Consider the following 21,260-nt stretch of genomic DNA (forward strand, 5'->3'; position numbering starts at 1 on the left):
ATATGATATTCTAATAAAGTAGGTGGTTGAGTTGAACGGCAGTGATCAAAACACATCCTGTTCCAAAAAAGGACCAGGTGTGCCTCTGCATGGACATGTTTCACCATAATTTCCTGATATTCATTGATCATGTGCAACAGATTGGCAGTTGTGCTCCCCAGACACACCCATCCTAGCAGCACTGAACAGAGAAAACAAATTTGGTACGTTAAACTAAAAGGGGAAATCCAACCCAAAGGTCGCCACGTTTTATTCTCATAATCTAAAACTCCTCAGTCAACACATGCCAGGTCCCTTGCTGAAAACAGCTCTCAGAGAAATGTGGAACAAATCCACAGGCAGTGCCAAGAGCCTAGCGTGAAGAATTTGTTGTAATTGTCCAGGATACATTCTGTACTCCTGGTCTGATGATAAAACCAAACAAAGGGTCACAACCAGTCTAGAATGAGGGGTTTTCACTGGCGCTTTTCCTCACCTCATTCTCTCTAATTCTCTGTTGTCTGAATGGGCAATAGCCCACACAATGGCTGAGTGGACTCCCTGTACTGAAGCACTTGGTTTTATTAGTTTACAGACCTATTTTATTGTCAGTAGCTTTAGAAAATGGCTCGTGGAAAGCTCACTAAGTTCACCCCCATGTTTCCGGCTTATTTGCATTTGCTTAGGAGAAGATTCACTTGTTAAGCATTTTCCAAGTGGTGTTTTTTTTCTCATTGTCATCACTACTGTGTACGGCATCAGTTGTCAACATTCTCGTTTTTTCACTGTAGTCCACGTGCATGCGTTTGTGTGTGTGTGGTTGTAGGAATGCTGGTTATGGAGCAGGTCTCACAATCTCCTGCATGCGCTGTTTGAACTGGGATCTGTCTTTAAAATCTGTGAAAAAGCTCAATATCAGCAGAACTTGCGCAATAAAGATACTCGACCTCCACCATCCTGTAAATAGGGGTGGTTTTTCCTCTGCTCGCTTGCTTCTTCGCTGCATGATGGCCATGTTAATGGCCTAATTGAACACATGTTAAGCCACCTGTTAATTTTGTTCAATTTCTTGCTCTTCCTGAAGGTAAGAACCCGACTGATAGTGGAGTGGCAGGAGACTACGGCGTGCCAAATCCCGGGCCTGCATTCAAAGAGGTCTGGCAGGTGAAGGTCTGGCCCAAAGGCCTGGGTCAAGCCAAGAACCTGGTGGGCATCTACCGCCTCTGCCTGACCGACAAGACTGTCAACTTCGTCAAGCTCAATTCCGATGCCGCTGCAGTGGTGCTGCAGCTGATGAACGTCAGGCGTTGCGGCCACTCAGAAAACTTCTTCTTTGTTGAGGTGGGACGCTCCGCGGTGACAGGTCCAGGCGAGTTCTGGATGCAGGTGAGCCTCTAATCTGTATTCTCTTTATGTTTATGTTGCGTGAGGTTACACCCTCTTATATCACATATAGCTTCGGAGTCTATAATCAGCCAATACAAAGAAACTGCCACGTTACACAACATGATGATTAGAGTTTATGAAACCGTGCATTACGCCCAAGGTCATGAAGTTCACTACTTGACAGCTGTGGTTGTCCAAAGGTGTTTTTTTGTGTAAACATTACCTCTTCATGTTTACAACACACTCTTAACTTTTATTTGCAATGTAATTAGTGATACAATGTGGTTAAATTAATTCTGCTTCAATTGAAGAAACTATTTAATCTAAACTTCTGGACCTCATTTTTTTTTTTATTCAAACTTTGCAAATTGAAACTTGTTTGTTGTGTTTGTTTAAGAGCGATTTTATGCCCCATTACAGGTGGATGATTCAGTGGTTGCACAGAACATGCATGAGACCTTGCTGGAGGCCATGAAAGCATTAAGTGAAGAGTTCCGTCAGCGCAGCAAGTCTCAGTCTAACTCTGGCCCTGGAGGAGGGGCGACAGCTTCCAACCCTATTAGTGTTCCGTCACGGCGCCACCACCCAAACCCTCCTCCCAGCCAGGTAGGCTTCACACGCCGTCCCCGCACCGAGCCTCCAGGAGGAGCTAACTGTGCTGCTGGGGTGAACAGCGCCAATGCTTCTCCCACGCCAAGACATAGCTTCCCAAGGTCTCGCACAGCCAGTGATGGAGGGAAAATTGAAGAAGGGATGGTAGGGGCTCTGCCACTCCATGGGCCCAGCTCCAGCCCATCAACCAATGGCTCGTGCTCCACAACTCCAATCCTCAGGTCAAAGTCTGCACGTGGAGCCCCAACTACAGCTGCTAAAACACCTCTTGGGTTGATGCGCTCTATTTCCACTCCAACACCGTCACCGTCACCAGCACCAAGTCTGTCCTCTAGCTCAGGGCATGGCTCTGAGTTTGGGGGAATAACATCTTCTAGCAGCGTTGGTCCGTCTAGTACCTATAGCAGGGTCCCATCCCATCATGCATCTGTGTCAGGCTCGCCCAGTGACTATGGTTCTTCAGACGAATATGGCTCTAGTCCTGGGGATCACACACTCCTCCCTTCACCAGGTCTCCCTGGAAGCTCTGCCGGTAGTGCTGGCAGCCAGTCCCTTAGTGAAGAGGGGGCCAACTATATTCTAATGGGCCAATGTAGTCATAGTTCCAGTGTTGGAAGCAGTAATCAAGGAACAATGACATCCACCTCACTGCCAGCACCAGGAACACCCACCTATGGCTCTCAGTCTCAGAGCAGAAGAGTGCTGCGCCGATCATCTAGCCGTGAATGTGAAGCTGAGCGTAGGCTGCTGAGTAAGAGGGCCTCCTTACCTCCCATGGCCCTGGAGCGGCTCGCCCCACGTCAGCGCAGAGCTGAGGAGCCAGCAGATGAAGATTCAGCAGATTACGCTGTCATGTCGAGGAGCACCAGCCGTGAATCCTTTGCTTCTACCTCCTCTGCAACGCAAAGGGAGGCTGCGATGGGCGCTGCCTTAGCCGGGGGAGGAGGAGGGTACTTGGATGTAGTAGGTGAACTAAGAAATGACAGAGGTGGTGCAGCAAGCGGCGGTGTTGAAATTGGATTGGACAATGGGTACATGTCCATGCTGCCGGGTGTCACTCAGCCTCCTGTATCTCTGTCCCAATCGTTGTCAGTCTCTGTCCCAGACTCTGATTCCAAACCTGCTGATGATTACATGGCCATGACCCCAAACAACAGTGTGTCCCCTCCACAGCAGATCCGTCCACCACCACCCTCTGATGGTTACATGATAATGTCCCCCAATAGTAGCTGCTCCCCAGACCAGCGTGGAGGTCTTTCTGGAGGTGCTTGGGTTGGCAGTGGCAGTGCAGACAGCAGGGCAGGCAGTGACTATATGAACATGTCTCCAATTAGTGCACGATCTATAAATGGCAGTCCTCCTCCTCCTGATCACAGCAGCCATTTAGAGAGTTCTCAACAACAAGCCCCCAAAATGGTGTATTCATACTATTCACTACCCCGATCTTATAAACACAACCCCTCTGCTGGCCACTTTGATGTTGGGCCCGGAAGGGGTAGAAGGCCTAATGGGAGTTGTAGAGGAATGGGTGGTGGTAGAACTGTGGGAGGGCGTCAGGAGCATTCAGCAGCAGGCAATTCAGTGGTTGGGCGTCACCTGTCGCTGTCTTCCTCCTCATATTCTTCCAGCTCAGCTAGCAATGAGAGCCTTGGAGAGAGTGAGGAAAGAGCTGCCCAGGCAGCATGCACTACACCTGGGGGAGCTCAGCCCAAAGACAGTAACAAGCCCCAGCAAAAAAGGGGCTCTGGTGGTTTTTCAAAACAAGGAAACCATACTAGAAGCAGACCTGTGAGCCTGTTTGTTGACGTATCCAAGGCTAACACCCTGCCCAGGGTCCGTGAGAATCCTTTGCCACCAGAACCTAAGAGTCCCGGAGAGTATGTAAGCATTGAGTTTAAGGGCGTGAAATGCACCCAGACGAGTGTTGTAGGAGGATGTGGCAGGGGTCTGAGGCATGGCTTATCATTTCCCATTGGTCCAAGTGCCAAGGAGCCACAGCAAAGACCAACCTCTTGTTTAGGTAACTTTGTGTCCATTTCCTGTAGTCCCTCTGCACCCATTCACCCCCCTGCTGCCTCGGAGTATGTCAACATGGACCTGGGTCCTTCCCCATCCCCGTCTCCCCTGTCGGTCACTCCTTTAGTTTTCCCCTCTTTCCACACCCCGCCCACACCTCCAACTCTTGCCCATGCTCCCAAAGCCTGTGATCAAGCTTCCACTGGCCTTTGTCAAGAGGAAGCCCAAGCAGCTGTGGCTCCATTTCGGAAAAGCAGAGAAAGTATTCCATCAGTTACTGAGTCTGAGTCCCCGACATCCTGTGGAGACTACACGGAGATGGCCTTCGGCTTGAATAGTAACATGGCTCCAAGATCATCGTCAAGTGTCTCCCCCAAAGGCCCTTCACCAACTCGGGCTGATACCTCTGTTTCAGTGCTTTCTCAAGGAATAGACTTCCCCCTTGCCAAAACAGGACCGAACCCAGACCACGGGGCTAAAGTTATTAGGGCTGACCCCCAAGCTCGCAGGCGTCATTGCTCAGAAACCTTCCTCGCCTCACCTTCCCTTCCGACTGCTACATCTTCTGCCTCCTCTTCCACTGCATCTCTCTTTCCTGAGCACGCTCAAGCTGTGGCCCGCCGGCTAGGGTTTGAAAGTATGCTGTGGGGAAATGGTGCTGTGACTGATAACCCCACACAGTTCACACCCCCTGGACAGCAATTACCACCCACCAACTCTCAGACTTTATCCTCAGAGCAAGGACTTAACTACATAGACTTGGACTTGGCCAACAAAGAGAGCCCCCATTTGGACCTGGACGGGCCCACTGGCATCCAGGCCGCGTCTCGCCTGCTCTCCGTGCTGGGTGGAGGATCTGGAGTTGGGGGAATGAGTGCAGCCATTGGGAATAGCAGCAGCAGCAGCAGCAGTGGCTCCAGCCTCAACACTTATGCCAGCATCGACTTCTACAAATCAGAGGAGCTGCGGACGCATCAGAATGGAAGCAAGGAGGGAAAAGGTAGGAGTTTCCACTATTCCTATTCTCATTCTATTTCTATTCTTTTTAAAACAAAATTTTCTTGGGCACATGTTTTAAATTCTCTCTTCCTTTCTCGGTCTATGCACCTGAATTTTTTAGTGACAGATAAAAAGTGTCTCAGAATATTTAAACTGACACTACTCAGAAAGCACCACATCAAAATATGGCCTCCAGTTTTATTTCTGTTACTGTCAACATAATAATTAGATACAGATCCACTTTCTATAATCTTTGGGGCGCCATGTGCCCAAGGCCAGACAAACTATTGGAGGGTATATTTATACCTGTATTGCTGTAATGACTATTGATCCTTCTGAGAATGTTATGTAAGCTGTCATTTAACAAATTGCTCAAATTAGGTTTTACAGAACCTTTTCTCAAGGTGACACGATTACACAGTGGTTAGCACTGATGTCTCACAGCAAGAGGGCTGCAGTGTCGAGTTAGATATTCTCAGAAATGTGACTGTCATGGTCCTCTTTTACCCTCCAGCTTGACGGTTGTTTTACCACCTACAAGCTGTTGCAACTTGTCGCAAAGGAAATAGTTCAAACTTACCATTGAAGCATTAAGTTCAATGAAATTGAACTTTAAACCATTTTTTCACTGAGCCGCCAACCCAAGTTGGGGGTCTCCGACATGACACACGCAGAGGAAAGCAATAAAAGATGATTTTCCTCATGAATTCCAGATTTTACATGCATGTAGGGGGTTCCTGAAGTAATGTTTGTAAGTGTTGTAATGGGGCTGCCAGGTTTGTATGAGTTGCTCTAAAAATATATATATTCTATTACTTTTTTTTATTTTTGTTTAATTTTTTGTTTGTTTTGTTTTTTCCAAATCCTCCAACATGAGTCCATTCACAACACTACACAGTTTGTGTTGGAACAGACACTTTTTCTTTGTCAGGAATGGAGGTCAGTAAGGCCACATGTTGAATTTTAATTGTATTTACATTTTCCCCAGCTTTGGGGTGGGGGGAGGACCACCAGAGCCAAACAATGCCTCAACTAGGTCACCGTGAGACATTTCTTCAAAACATTCCCTCTGAGCCACTGTCTGCTTGGTGTTGGCCTGTTTGGAAACCTGCAGTTAAGGCATTTAAATGTGGATTTATATGCATCAGTAAACCGCTCAGTAGTCCCACTTCACCTTCCACAGTGAGGCTCTTGTGATGAACGCGCTGCAGCCAAGCCTTGTTGATTATGCAGCGCTGCTAGTCTCCACATGATTTGTATAGTACGTTGTGTTAGGCTGGAACCTCATGGGGGTTTTGTGGCGGACCAGCTCATGGCGCAGCTCTCGTTGGATTTGGACATTCTTTTAAAATATAAATTGTATGGAATAAGCTCAAGCTCATGTTTGGATCAACCACGGCTGTTTTCACATGGAAGGGAGCCCTGCGTCTACACCAGGAGTAGGCAAACGTTTTGACTGGTGGGGCCACATTGGGTGCTAGAGGGGCCCGTAGCAGCAGAAGATGGATGCAGTGTTTTGGTGACCCACCTCACAGAAGGAAACAATATATCACGGGATATGTAGAAAACATGTCACGTCAATTGAAAATTAATCAAAAAATCAGTGTCTTTGAAGCTCCTTGGTATTTAGATCTTTATTGAAATGACCCTTAAAACACTGAAACAGTTGATGAAATACAGCTATTTTATTATTTACTTACTATCAATCTCATTTCTTCAATGATGAAGGAATGAATAAAAATCTCAACCGGCCGCATATGGCCCCTGTATATGGCCGTAGTTTGCCCACGCCTGGTCTACACACTGTCCTGTTGGGTTTCAGAGGACTGTGGCCAGATTGGCATACAATGGGGGCGGGGGGCGTCATCATCGGCCTCACTATAAATATAAATGCTGGCAGATGACTGCGGTGGAAGCATATGGGCTGTGGCTGCTGAGAATGTCAGTGGGGGGGCCGGAGGGGGAATGTTACACACTGGCTGTGAATGTTGAGATGGGGCCAGTGTTTCACTCGCACAGTTCTGAAATGCCTCTGTACAGTGTCCCCCCGCACCACCCGCTCGGCCTCCCCCTCTTTCCTCCTCCAATAAATGATCCTTTTGTTTGAGTGTTTTTTTGCTGCGAGGGCCGGCCAGCCTGAGCGAAGGCCGGGCCCCGACACCAGGAGACTCTCCTGCAACCGCCCCCGATCACACTCCATCATTAGTGGCCTCATATCTCACTCTCTTGCTCTCGTCATTATTATCTGGTTTTCTGTACCGCTGCCTTTTCTGTCTTTGTTGTTCTACTCAATCACGTGTCTTCGCTCTTCAACTCAGGATCTTTGTTCCAAAGTGATGTTTTGGCTGAATTTTTGGAATTCCGTTCCTCCCTCCTTGTCAGCGACACAATTGTTGATTGACAATTTCTGGCCCCCAAAACTCAAAGCTTTTACGCTTTTTGACGTCTGCTTTTACATTTGCCTGCAGAGGGTCTTAAAAATAGATTTTGGTTTTTTGGAGCAATGAGAAAAATTCAGTTTTGCACACCAGCAAGCAAAAAAAACAAAAAAAACTAAATTGAAAGAAAATACGTACTTGACCAATATTAATTTGAACCGAATGCAATTCAGAAACAGCATGCTTGTTTAGATCCTGTATGCCTTTTTGATCTTTTTTAATTACAGGGATGTTTTTCCTCTTGGCAGGCACCAGCTTGTGTGTGTGTGTGTGTGTGTGTGTGTGTGTGTGTGTGTGTGTGTGTGTGTGTGTGTGTGTGTGTGTGTGTGTGTGTCTGCCTGAGAGGCATTTTTTGGCACAGTGCACTGAGAGGCTAAAATTGAACATCAGTAGTGGGAAAAAGTGTCAGATTTGCTGCAGTTACGCAACACGCAAATGTAAAATGTCAAACTGTCTTCATGAATTTGACAATGCCAGGAGGCTGAATGATCATTTTTTACCCCAAATAAAATCGGCTGGTCTGAATTGCACAGAAGAATGTGAGGGTTTGTGTGGCTTTTTTGCCTTGCAGCAAATATTTTAAGTGTTTGTGTTTTTTACTTTTCTTCAAGCGCTGAGTTTGACAGCATCGAGTTCAGTCAAAGTATGAGGGCTACATAATTGTCATGAGTAGGTTTTCACAAAGTATTCCACTGAGGAAAATATATTAGTTGATAGAAGCTCTGCCACCGCGACCTCTACTTTCTCTAAGGAAAAATAAACATATTTTTATTATTATTGTAAGATTATTATTAGGAATTTTATTATCAACACTTCTAGCTGTCCTTCAGCTTATATTTCTGCTCCATCTGAAATGGTGTGTGTGTGTGTGTGTGTGTGTGTGTGTGTGTGTGTGTGTGTGTGTGTGTGTGTGTGTGTGTGTGTGTGTGTGTGTGTGTGTGTGACTGACACGCGCGCCAGCCCCAAAATATTTTTTGGCCCATCATTTTGCCTCTTATTTTTTGTAACTCATGTTTAAAAAGTTACATTTACATTTTGTCTACAGTTGCATTGGAGGCCATTTTTTGGATTCTGTTGTGTCTCAAAAATTAAACAGGTCATTTAATATTTTGGTTGTTAGAGGGTGGATGATTGGAAATTGATGAGTTTAGGGATTTAAGAAGCGGTGCCATTATGGTGATTTTGCTTCTATTTTATTTATTTATTTATTTTTTCAAAAAACATGTTGACGCAACACGAAAACACAACATTTGTTCAAGCTTAAGAATGACGGCGGTTCGAAGAGAGTGCGTAGAACAGATCCATGTTGTTCACCCCCTGCTGCACAGAACACACGCGAGTTTACCTTCTGTTCGTCTCCCTGCTGGGCGTGTAATCGAGGGCAACGCTATGTGACTCTAACAGCACTGGTTGTGTTATGTAAAACACAATCACGTGGGTCGGCCATGACCCCCAACCTGGGTGAGGCTTGGGGCACTGCGCGAGTGTTTGCATACTTGTGTAATGTGCTGATAATCAGCTGTGCCTTTCAAACGCGGTCTGTCCCGAGCTTTGCTGAGTTTAACACAAGAAGGCTGAATGCGCAACACAGAGACAAGAATCGAACTTTATTTCATGGGTTCGGCAGCTTCACTTTCCATTGGGTTTTTTTTTTTTTTTTTTTTTGCGAAACAGAATGCATCCACGTGTGAAGTTTCAGCCAATATTTCCTTCTGAATGACAATATGTGAATAACAGATGGAGTTGTGAGATGCACGCTGACGTCTTGTGATTACGTCATCAACATTAAGATGCTTCTGCACATTGTAAACTTTCTTTCGTTGGCCTATTTTACATCATTACGCAACTCACTTTCACTGCAAGGACAGAGGGGACGTCTGAAAGCCGTATTTTGTGGCTTTCTATTAATTTGTTACATACAGTTTCGGGTCATTTCTTTGGGTGAAGTTGCCAAAGAGATGTTCTTTTTTTGTTGTTGTCAGAGCTCGTTTGTTTCAGTCGACTGAAGGATGTCGAGTTTTCAGAAGTCCGATTTGCTTTGTTTGGGTGGTCAGATCAGGGAGTCGGTGAACGCGCACAGCTTTTCACAGTTTGGGTTTTCTGTTCAAGGTTCTGTGTGTGTGTGTGTGTGTGTGTGTGTGTGTGTGTGTGTGTGTGTGTGTGTGTGTGTGTGTGTGTGTGTGTGTGTGTGTGTGTGTGTGTGTGTGCATGCGTGTGGTGGGCTCAGAGGCTGAGGCATTCTTTCCCAATGACTTCACAGACCATAGTGATGAGCTCATCTGCGTCAGTCGTGGCTTCGTCTATTACAGGTCGTCACTGCCGACCAATTAGGCGAATCTGGAACTCCGGAGCTGCAGTCTGGCTTGAATACTAAAACACACACAGAAAAAACTGCTTTGTGATGTGATGACCAAGCTGCTGCCGCACACACACTCCAACACACACACACACACACATGCTGCTCACTAAGCAGAATTGATCATGCTTGAGCTTTCGCTAAGTTATTATGGGCAGAAATTGAAGAAGTCAAAAGCATTTAGGGAAGAGAAGAAATATCTTTGTCAGCAAAACTTGTTGTGCAAACAGCTTGTACACATCGTAATAAACTAATAATATCTAATAATAATATCACGTCATCCACACGTCAATGAATTAATTACTAGCTCAATATTTCATGTTTTCTTCCCCCCACCAACGCTGGATAAAGTTTCACTGTTGGAGATGACGATTTCCCCCCTCTGAAGTTCTGCGACTGCCAAATTCCTCACTGCCTCATGGTTTTACTCGCAGCTTAAGTAGCTGTTAGCTGATGCTAACCACGTTGCACTCTGCAAAACTCAAAGATCGTTGTTTGAAGTTTAATGAACGAATACGGAATACACTCATCCCCATTGCAAACAAAAACAGTGATGTTGTGGATGAGTGCTGATTTCATACGAGTGCTGTTGCCAAAAAAATATCCAATTACCTGACGTAGCCTGAGGTAGCAAAGAGCTAAACGAGAGTGTTCGCAAACCAGCCGCTGTCTTTGAACGCTGGTTGTTGGCGGTGAAAGCTAAACTAACGTGAAAAATGACCAAATTCAAACAAGACTTTTGCTGCGCTTCAACGCAAAGTTTTGCTATTTTGCTCTTTTCAGTTTGCGATGGAATTTCTGAAAGTCACGACAGTCGGCTTCAGAAAGCAGGACGAAACCCTGTGAATCTTTCTGTTCAAAAAGCTTTACAGGAGCAGGCATGTCAGTTAAGCTGTGGTGGAGAAATGCAATCAGGAAACTATTTCTTTTTCTCCAGGCTTTTCACATGTCAAAGCTTTTGACAGCAGTTTATATGAGCACGGGGGGGACTTTTTGTGACGCCACTGTGATTACTTTTTGCTTTGTAGCTGCGTTTAGCAGGTCGTCGGAGTGCGGCCACATGATCATTTAGGTAATTCCGTGCTGTCATTCCAGGTCAAAGTAGGAACTGCCCCAATAAGAGGTGATACACACCATCATCTCTTATCAGCGTTCAAAGATAACGCTGCTGTTTTACAGTTTGCTTCGTACACATCCATGGAAATTTCTCTCGCCCTGCTGATGACCTACATTCGCGCCAGCTATTGACTGTCGTCAATCTCTGTTTACTTTCATACTATTATGATGCCTTGTTTCAATAGACATCAAAAGGGCCTTTTCATTACGCGTTGCTCTCGCTCAAACACTGATGCTTGGCTTTCTGACAGATGACGGCAGGATGAAGCAAGCAGAGAATCAGGCCAGAGAGAAAAGCACGGGGAGGAGAAGGCAAAGCAAATTTACCCAGTGAGGATGATGACGGTAATATAGCTCTGAGGATTTGGTGCATTTAAACTCAGGAGAGGGGAAATTTTAAGTCGGCGTAAATGAAAAAGAAGCCACCCGCTTCCTCCACTGTCTTTTGAACTCTAACTTTTCCCACCACTCTCATCAGAAATGTAAAAACAACAGTTAATGAGCCCCTCAACGTAGAAATTGTTATTCAGGGGAAGAAGCAACTTTGAATTAAATATTTAAACAGAATCTCATCTATCTACTTACAATCTGTGCTTGTTTTTTTTTTTGTTTTTGAATGAAATGCTTGTCAGTGGTCAATAGTTTATCTTAAAAGGACCTCGAACTGCCTTCATCTCATCTTCAGCTCAGTGACGACGGCTCCGGTTTGTGGGGAGTCAATTTACGGGAGCGAGTTGGACTTGAGGAGACTCATTTTGATTCGAAAAAAAAAAAAAGTTGAGTTATAAAAAAAAAATAAAGGGATAAACGATGTGCGTGGATGGATGTTTGCATGGTGGAGGGAAGTGTGTGCGTCATGTGTTTGTTGCCTTGGCGATGGGAGAAGGTTCCTCTCACGTCTTCTCTCTGGGTTTTTCCTACCCTGCTATCATCTGCCCCTTCTTTTGTTCTCAGTCTCTCATCCCTCCAAGACCTTGACAAGGCTGTGCGGCCAATCTCCCACCACAAGCCACTTCATAACACACACACACACACAAATGTTTCTGCTCGGTTCACCACACGAAGGTTTGTGTGTGTGTGTGTGTGTGTGTGTGTGTGTGTGTGCGCGCTTCAGTCACTCACTCTCTCATACTTGTCATCACTTTGTGTCCCATCATGACCTGCTGTGTCCACACCTCTATTACAGTCAGTCACAGCTCTTTGTATTGAGCAACAGGCTTACTTTGCTATAAGGTGTTTTCAAGTATCATGTGACTGAAGACCTAATTGCACGTTAATGCCGGCGCGCTGCCAGTGCAGCGCAGCCGCCCTTTAAACTCTGAGCGGAACGTTTTTCGCTCCTTTGTTACGCAGATGTCAGACTTTCTCGCTTGTAACGTGAGTCCGTTTGTTCTTTTACCGCTCGCAACTGCAACTTCGTGAGCTGGAATGTGAAGCCGTTCCTTTGTCAACAGGACACTCTGCAAATGTGTGACCAATTGAACTAGTTAGTGATATTTTTTTCACTGTTTGCTGCTGCAGCTTCTTCTGTCAGTCAGCTTCGCTCATCATTGTCAGGTCACCTGCTGTTAATTCATTTTAACTTACAAACAACAAAATGGTAACAAGTGGTTGATGAATGTCTAAGAGAAATAAACGTTAGTTGTTTGACCTTATGACCCTATGGGTCACATTTCAATTTTATTTTATTTTTTTAAAGTTTTGTAAAAGTAATTTGCTCTAGGTATATTATGACCATCACATTATGTCCAGGTGAATTGCTCTTTCCTGCCACTACACTGTTATAATGATATTAACTGCCCATGTAAAAAATGTTCAGTCAATTGCGACTAATTTAATTGAATCGATGAAATTCTTAATCGACAATTGATCGGTAATCCGTTAATTGTTAACATCCCTAAAACGCACAATTCTGCATTTCATTTTCAACGTCGTAGCATTTTGTCAACTCTCCATCCTGGTGTGTCGAGTTTTACAACACCATATTATTTGCAAACAAACAAAGTGAAGCTAAATAGGATGGACTGCGGCTCATGAAACCCTAAAAAGGCAACTGTGATAAAGTTCTGAGAACTATAATAAAATCAGGGTGTGGTGGGGCTGAGCCGTAAGTATAAATATTAATTTCTGCTCCCTGAAGGAAGAAAACTCTTTCAGAAGTGACTAATCCATATTTATGTGCCCTTTTTTTAATGATACTCTTCATCCTGCAGGCGCCTCTGCACTGCAGCATCCTCCAACTGGCTGTTCAGAGTGTTTGTGCGTGCGGCAGGATTAAAAATTTAAATTTGTTTGGATATATTGAAATATTTACCAGCGAGCGCCTGCCGTTCCACGGAGGCTTTCGTGCTTTTTAACAAATCTCCGGTAAATCCACACAGCTTTTGTTCCTTGTAATTTGTTCAGGTTCATTCCCGTGTGTCCTGTGAACCTGCGTGGAGTTAAAGGACCTTTGCTCCGTGTCAGGAAGTGTCATCTTTTGCTTTGTTTTGCTTTTTTTCTTTCTTTTGTCCTCCGTCGTGGTGTTGGCAAAGCCGACATTCTCTCGGTAGTGAAACCTCCACTTCCGTCTCAGTCATGTTTTAACCGGCTGGTCCCTTATTCGAATGCATGAGACACACGCGCGCGCACGCACGCACATACACACACACAGAGCGGCGGGGGAATGAATGGTATTGGCAGCCTGGTCAGTCAAAGAGGCGCCGGCGGCCAGACAAAGTGTGTGTGTGTGTGTATACGTGTATATGTGTGTATGTGCATGTGTGCATTTTGTAAAGGGGGTTCCGCCTTGATGTGTGTGTGAGAGAGAAACAACAACAACAACAATGCACCTCGTCGTGTTTGCTTTTACAATTCACAGTTTTACACATTCACAATAAAATATCCTGAACTGTGTGGCTCAAACACTTGGCTTAATAGCCCCCCCACCCCCACTCCCACACACACACACACACACACACACACACACGGTTGCTGTGAACTGGGCCAGGCTGGGCGGCTGATGGGAGCCACTCAGTGGACAGGAAGCTGAGATCAGCCGAAAGCTCCTCAGCTAATGGCTGAAGGAACCCTCGCTGACCCGACTGCTGTCAGCATGGACAACAACTACACAAACAAACGCGCACACGCACACACACATATAGATGTGCAGTCACCACATGCACAGGGAGCTCCTGTCTTTTTTGTCGGCAGTGTTTCACTCACTGTGCAGAACAAAAGCCCCACAGCCTCTCGAACCTCTCCAAGTCTCTCCAAGCCGCCTCCTTTCTGCTGCTCTTCCTGCCTCTTCTCCACATCGGGGCCCAACTTTTTTTGTTTGCCCATTTTTTTATTTTTATTTTCACACCAATTTTTGATTTTTAAAAATTTCTTCTCACAGGGGCATTTTAGCCACTCCTGCAGAGTTTATCCCTCGGATAAACGTTTTGACTGTTGGGGCCACAATTAGTTCTAAAATGTTGGGGGGGAAAAATCTATCACGGGATATGTAGAAAAAAATGTTGCTTTAATGTCAGATGAAAATGAACCAAAGCAAAGTTACAACAAAATCAGTGTCTTTCAAGCCCCACGGTATTTAGCTCTTTATTGAAATGACTCTGGAACACACTGGAAACATGGAGGAAATACAGCTGTTTTATGACTGACTGACTTGTAATATCATTTCTTCAAGTCTCGGCAGGCCTGATTAAGCTTTTTAATCAGGCCTGCCGCCGGGCCGTAGTTTGCCCATGCCTGGTTGAAACTTCATCTGGTCATCATTTGATTTGGTCATCGCTGGCGTAAATGTGGCTTTTCAAACGCGGCCCCTCGATCGCCTGCTAGTCATCAGTGGTCTCGGGGGGGGAAACCCTTGTCTGTCACACTGTTTGTTTCTACAAAGTTTCGCGTTTTTGTAGCCACTTCAGTCACTGAACTTTGGGTTCAAATCTCGCCGTCGTTCGAACATGGTGTTTATTAAACAGTGAAATAATTCACATTCCGATAAACCCAACACACGGCAGGGGATATTTCTGTCGTATGACCATATCGAGTGATTTTTGCAGTGTGCTAGCGGAGGCCAGTTTGGACTGGTAATCCCACAGACTCTCTGGCTGTTGGACTGAAGGCATGAATCAGAGGGAAGGCTGGGGCCGTGGTGAGCTGTCTTGATGTGCTGGTGTTTGGCTCAACTCCTGCCTTCTGGGAGCAAAGTCAAATGTGTTCAGTGGTCTTCTGTGTTCTTTGTGCTGGCTGCAGCATTCACACTCATATCATCGCTGCTGTGAAGCGACATCTTGTCACACAGTGCACTTGGGTGTATCATTTTTCACCGTCAACTGTAACACCCAGAGAACATTTTGCCGATATGTGTTCGTAAACTGATATTTGGGGTGGATACAAGTTTTTAAATGGGGCGGCTTTTGCTTTTTGCTCCAGAGGCCAGACCAGGCGTGGGCAAACTACGGCCTGGGGGCCATATGCGGCCCGTTAAGCTCTTTGAATCCGGCCTGCTGAACTTGAAGAAATTATATTAATAGTGCGTCGGTCATAAAACAGCGGTATTTCCTCCATGTTTCCAGTGTTTTCAGAGTCATTTCAATAAAGAGCTAAATACCATGGGGCTTCAAAGACACCGATTTTGTTGCAACTTTGGTTCCGTTTTCAATTGACATTAAAGCAACATGTTTTCTACATATCTCATGATATATTTTTCCTCCTGTGAGGTGGGCCACCGAAACACTCCATCCATCTGCTGCTGCTCTGGCCCCTCTGTCACATTCTAGAAGCCATTGTGGCCCCACCAGTCAAACAGTCCCCACCCCTGGACCAGACTGGGCTCTCTGGGAGCCCCAACCATCAGGGGAAATGGTGAATCAGGGAAAAGCTGGCACAGGTGAAGCTCCTTTGCTGCTGTGTGGGCCATACTGTGCAAGTGTGTGTCACTGTGTTAGTTCACCTACACTAGAGCCTACAGCCGGATCTCGGCACTGCTCCAGCTAGCTCCCTCTACAGGCTGGATGCCGGTGTCCACACAGCGCCAATTGTGCTGCTCTGGTGTGGGATGCATGCCGAGTGCTTCTGGCTCTGCCTGGGAGAGTTGAGCAGCTTCCCTCCAACCCACAGGGGTTAGCGAGGGCGGCGGCGTCGGGGTGAGCGAGTCTTTCTTTGCTCACTTTAAGTTCCCTCTCCCTCCTCCATCCTCACACACCCATCCCAGAGAAACAAAACAGCCTCTTGTGTTGGCCGTTTTACGTTCTTCTGGCCTCCTCTCTCTGTCTGTTGGCTCCGCTCCCGAGATGAATCTCACCCCCCTCCCCGGTCTTGATTGATGTCAGCATCATCACCTCTGAGTCTCCGGCCACGTTTACACGAAGACGGGTGCAAAGTGAAAATGAACGCAACGAAAGCGATTTGCAAACCTCCTGCTTTACTTTGACGTCGGCAGACTGGGAAACCTAAATGACAAAAATATTAGAAAACTTTTACTGACACGACTCCCAGTCAACCTTCACATGGACCTTTTAAGGCTTTGTGTTCTAAAGTAATTTGAAGCAGAAGTTTAACCGCCTTTTCACCAGCGATCTGGCTTTCTGTTGTTCATGGTGCTAATGTCGTTAGCGACTGCTTAGCGCTGCTTCTTTAAGCACGGCGTGTTTCAGGTGCTCTTCTTCTTCCGCATTCAGGGAGTAAACTTGCGGCGCCACACAAGGCCTGGCATAGTACTACATCGTTTTCAGTTGTTTTCAGTTTTTTTCCAGAGTCTCCGTGTAAACTGGAAAATTTTTAGAATTTTTGTAAACTCGTTTTTTTTCGAGAACATTTTCAGGAATGTGCAGTTTCAAAAAAACATCTCCTTGTAAACGGCCCCTCCGTGTGCGTCTCATCGCTGCAGTGTCGGTCGGCGGCTGCTGCTGCTGCTCCTCTAACTGGGTTTGTCTCTAAAGCGCTTAGCGCCTGTGGCCGCAGGAGAGCATTAAGCTGATTAGCGTCTCCTAACGAGCCACTTCTCACACACTGTGCTGCTCTTGTGCCCGCGCCTACTTCTGTCTGGCTGTAGTGTTTGTTTTAAAGTGGCCGCATGCGGTTTTCCGGCACATGTTTGTTTGTGTTTGCCGGTGTGCGTTTAAGCCGTGCCGCAGGGCTGAGGCGGATCAGGTGGAGGAGGTGGAGCCCGGGAGAGGAGGTCAGGGTTGATCCCGGGGTCAAGCTGGGTGCTGGAATGAGACAGACGGGGTGAGAGAATCCAGTTTAGGACTCCAGCCGACCAGGTCAAGTTATTCTCAGGTGGCGGCGGCCATTTAAAATCCCCCACGTTTCCCAGAAAGTCCCGATTACTGCTGGCAGGGAGGCCTTTGGAATCATGTGACTGCAGCGGAATAACTTGTGGTCACCTGTTCAGGAGGAACGTGACAAGAGGACCAAAAGAAAGCTGATTTGGTGGAGCCAGCCGCTGCTGCTGGAATTCATTGTTGACAGTTTCATTGTGCGTCCCAGAAAAAAATGCTTCTTTTCTGTGTCTGTTTTTTTTTTGGTCTGGATACCAATGACAAATGAAGATATAATGTTGATGCATCCCCCACTTCCTCCTCCTAAACCAGAGCAGCAACCATTACCTGGCTAATTAATGATACATATACTGTATTTTAAATAACAAATTCTGCACGTAAATGCATGTAGTTTGCCCCCTTGAATGCACATTCTTTTCAGTTTCATACCTTCTTTGCTGCTGAAGGTGTTTGACTAAACACACCTCCATTGAAGTGAAGGTGTTCTGAAAAAAGGAAAAGCTATGTATTTATTTATTTATTTCAAAGTAAAAAGCTGAACCAATCGCAGATGTTAATAATTAGCTGTCAGGATGACTGAGGCTCTGGATTGTCAGAGGTTATGAGTTCATGACGTTAACGGCCTCGCAGAGTGGCAGTAAATCCAAGTGAATGGGCTTTTCCCTGTGCATTTTTTAGCCAATAATTCTACAAAGTGGACTCGGAGAACTGCCTGTAAAGTTATACAACCAAGCCAAAGGGGTCAAGAGAGCAACGGGGCCATCTCTTAACTTTACACCCATTGCCCAACTCTGGCCGTCTGGAGTCAAACTATCAGCTGAACACACTCACGCGGCGCTTACGTCATCCTCACCCATCGATCGGGGTCCAAGCTCTGGGCGGCTCGGTGCCATCCAGACTCCAAATTGATTAAGAATGAAGAATTTTCGTCTCTGCGCAAACAACCAGAGGGCAATTTTTGCCAAGCAGCGGTCCGAGTCTGAGCCCATCACCTGTCTGTTCCAGCGCTCTGGCCAATAATCATTGTCATGTTCTATACGGGCGGGAGACGAGAAGGAACAAACAGTGCCCCCGACGTGCCTTATGTAAGTCATCAGCGGAGATCGAATAAAGGAGCGTGTTTGCTGAGCGCTGCCATTACTGGCCCTGAGAGCGGTCGTTAGCACGGCCTGCAGCCCACGTCAGCGGGGGAGCAGCCGCTTCCTGCGACTGTTCTTCATTACGTTGCCTAACTTGGCCCGAGCCAAAGGTGTGTGTGTGTGTGTGTGTGTGTGTGTGTGTGTGTGTGTGTGTGTGTGTGTGTGTGTGTGTGTGTGTGTGTGGGTGTGTGGGTGTGTGGGTGTGTGTGTGTGTGGCCTTTGTGACTGGAAGTGGTTTTCTCTGGATTAAATTGATTTCTTGCCTCACAACAGAAGCCTGCAGAATGCAGAAGGCTTCTGAGAGGTAGATGATTTTTTATGAAGGAGCTGATTTATTGGCTTTTCTCCTTTATTGGTTGAGTAACAATGTGTTGCTGTCCCCCCCGCCCCCCCGGAATTGTTTTTATTTTTTTTATTTATTTTTTTGTTGTGAGTTGTACATAAAGCGAAGACATGTGCCTTGTTCCAGATCAGATTTTTGTGGGTTGGATTTCATCGCCGACATCGGCAAGTTTTTGTGATATTTCTGTCTTCTTTTGATACGGCATTTGAGACGTTTTTGAAGCACGACGCCGGCAAAAGTGCTTTTACACTGATTTGCCAACTTGCTACCTTGGCTCTGTGCTGGAAGCTGAAGTAGCACGAGACGGATCAGGTTTAGCGCCAACTCATGCCCGACCGTGTGGGGTGTTCTTTGTTGCTGAAGCACATGTGCTTTTAATGGCGATTAAATCCCCGTTTGGCTGCGAACTGTGAAACTCTGGCATGGGATGACGTCATTAGAACAACATGGGGCCGGCGTGTGGAAGTGGGAGTCGTGCCATCCATCTGTTGGCTGAACTGCCACCCTGAGCCTGTGTGAGTTGACATAACGTTTTCCCCTCAGCCTCGTGTTGTCTCTGGACTTTCTCTTCTGTTGCTGTAGAATTACAGAGCCCCACTTTCAGATTTTATATCTTGAAGTTTTGCATGATAAATCGTCCCTAAAAACCTTTGTAGAGCTCAATTTTAAAAAGCGTACTAACAGGGTTATTAAGGGTTATTAACATAGGAGAAAAGCCAGTGTTCCTTGTGACATCACAAAGGGAACTTTTCCACAGGGACACTGTGGAACCGCTCTTGAAACTAAGCAGTCGACGACAATATCTACCAAAATCCATGCAAGCTTGCCCCCAAATTTCAAGCTGTTGATTCTGTGTAGAACTGAAATTGATCTTTGCAACGTAGTTGTGTGACATTGCGTTGTTTTCAGAAGCCCAGCAGACCAGAGAGTGTGCAAGTTTGGAGAAATCGCTGTTTTTCCCCACCGCTGGTTCTTTAAATGCTGGTGTTTCTGTTGTGTTTGCCGTTCTGTGCGTCATTCAGCCGCACCTCTCCTCCTCCTCTGGCAGGTCACCTTCAAGTAGAAGGATCCAGTTAGGGCAACTCGTCTGGTTGTTGTGATGTTGAAGACGTTTCTCCTGCCATCCGAAAGGCCTTTCCATGACAGGAGAGACATCTTCAACTGGACTTTGTTATTGTGCCCCAATGACTTCAAGATCACAAGAACCAATCCAGTTACCCTCACTGAATCCTTCCACTTTACACAATGTTCTTCTGGGCTGCGAGCGTCACGCCTCCCGGCTGCAGCGCTAAAAGCCCCCAGATTGAGGAAATGAAAGACGCCCGGTCCTCTCCTCGCTTCTCCTCCCCTATCCTCTCCGCTGATGATTAGTCATATGCGGTCAAGAACAAACAAGCAGAGTGTGTGCCTGTGCTGTGTGTGCATGTTTGCGGTGGAGAGCCGAGAGGGTGTTTACGTTCCTGCTGATTTTTTTGTTTTGTTTTTCTCTCCAAATCAAATAGTTTGTATTCATGAGCAGCAGTGGCCATCCAGCAGCAGCAGTGAGCTGCTTCAGGTGTGTGTGTGTGTGTGTGTGTGTGTGTGTGTGTGTGTGTGTGTGTGTGTGTGTGTGTGTGTGTGTGTGTGTGTGTGTGTGTGTGTGGAAAGGTTTGATCTGACTGACACTTCCCATCCCAGTAAGCTAATAGCTAGCAGGACGCTACATTCAATTCAATTCAATTCATCCATCCGTCCATTTTCAGTACCCGCTTCTTACTGAGCTGAGTGTGTGTGCATGTGTACGTGCGCACGTGCTCGCCACTCATCAGCCTAGTCGCACACTGTCAGCGGCCTGCGGTGTCTTGACTCACAACGTTACAACGTCATTGTGTCGTCATGCTGTGCGACACGTCCAAGCCGAGCGAACACGGCTCCCGACACGCACTGGTTCGTCATCCAGGTCAACATCTTCCATGTTCCATGACAATTTTCTATTTTCATCGGAGCGTCGGACTCAGCGACGTGCTGGTTGGTAACCTCACCGTTTTGTTGTAATTGTGCTTTTTGCAGTCACTCTTGGTTTGAGTCACGCAGCGATGCTCTGCCAGCTGTTCCAGCAAAGTCTCGGCACCGCATGCTCTGCAGATGTTTACGAATCGGAAAAAAAAGCTTTGGAGGAAGGCCGCTGCTCAGAAATCACTAAATTGCACAGCACAGAATGTCATCTGTCCGTAATTGGTAGTTGGATTTTTGCGTCGCTCGTCCAATGCAAAGACGGTGAGGTTTGTGCGGAGAAGCTGATGTTTAATTTTAGCTTGTTTACATCCCTGTTAGGTAACTGGTGCAGGCAGCCATGTCACCCTGTCATTTTGACAAATCACTGTCCAAGGAAAAGGGATATAAGGAAAATCGTGCTGCATTAACCGCACACGTTTGAAGATCTGTGAGGGGGCGGGGGGGTCCTCTGGATCTCCTGCAAGTCTTCACATTACTGAACGCAACGTGAAGAAAAATGAAGGACAAAGGGCCTCTCTGTTCACAGACGTGACGCGATGAAGCACAAAGGCGGCCTGCGAAATAAAAGTGGTCCATATTGTGGAAGGAACGGAAAAGAGAGAAAAAAACGTCTCT

At 46.4% G+C, this 21,260-nt stretch overlaps 1 protein-coding gene across 3 annotated transcripts in view; it reads left to right on the top strand.

Annotated features, from left to right (window-relative positions):
• Window positions 1-21,260, top strand: part of LOC142904492 (insulin receptor substrate 1) — a 41,707-nt gene that overhangs the window by 8,031 nt on the left and 12,416 nt on the right. Inside the window, exons 2-4 of one of the 3 annotated variants that reach the window (XM_076050620.1) lie at window positions 1,064-1,365; window positions 1,786-4,993; window positions 11,154-11,232. In XM_076050620.1, coding sequence (XP_075906735.1) covers window positions 1,064-1,365; window positions 1,786-4,993; window positions 11,154-11,232 — 3,589 coding nt within the window. The remainder of the gene's footprint in view (window positions 1-1,063; window positions 1,366-1,785; window positions 4,994-11,153; window positions 11,233-21,260) is intronic. The other 2 variants (XM_076050621.1, XM_076050625.1) reach the window with 2 other exon arrangements.

This window comes from Nelusetta ayraudi, unplaced genomic scaffold, assembly GCF_046127955.1.
Source record: "Nelusetta ayraudi isolate G7.1 ecotype Tasmania unplaced genomic scaffold, CSIRO-AGI_Nayr_v1 ptg000128l, whole genome shotgun sequence".
In the NCBI taxonomy this organism is placed as follows: domain Eukaryota; kingdom Metazoa; phylum Chordata; class Actinopteri; order Tetraodontiformes; family Monacanthidae; genus Nelusetta; species Nelusetta ayraudi.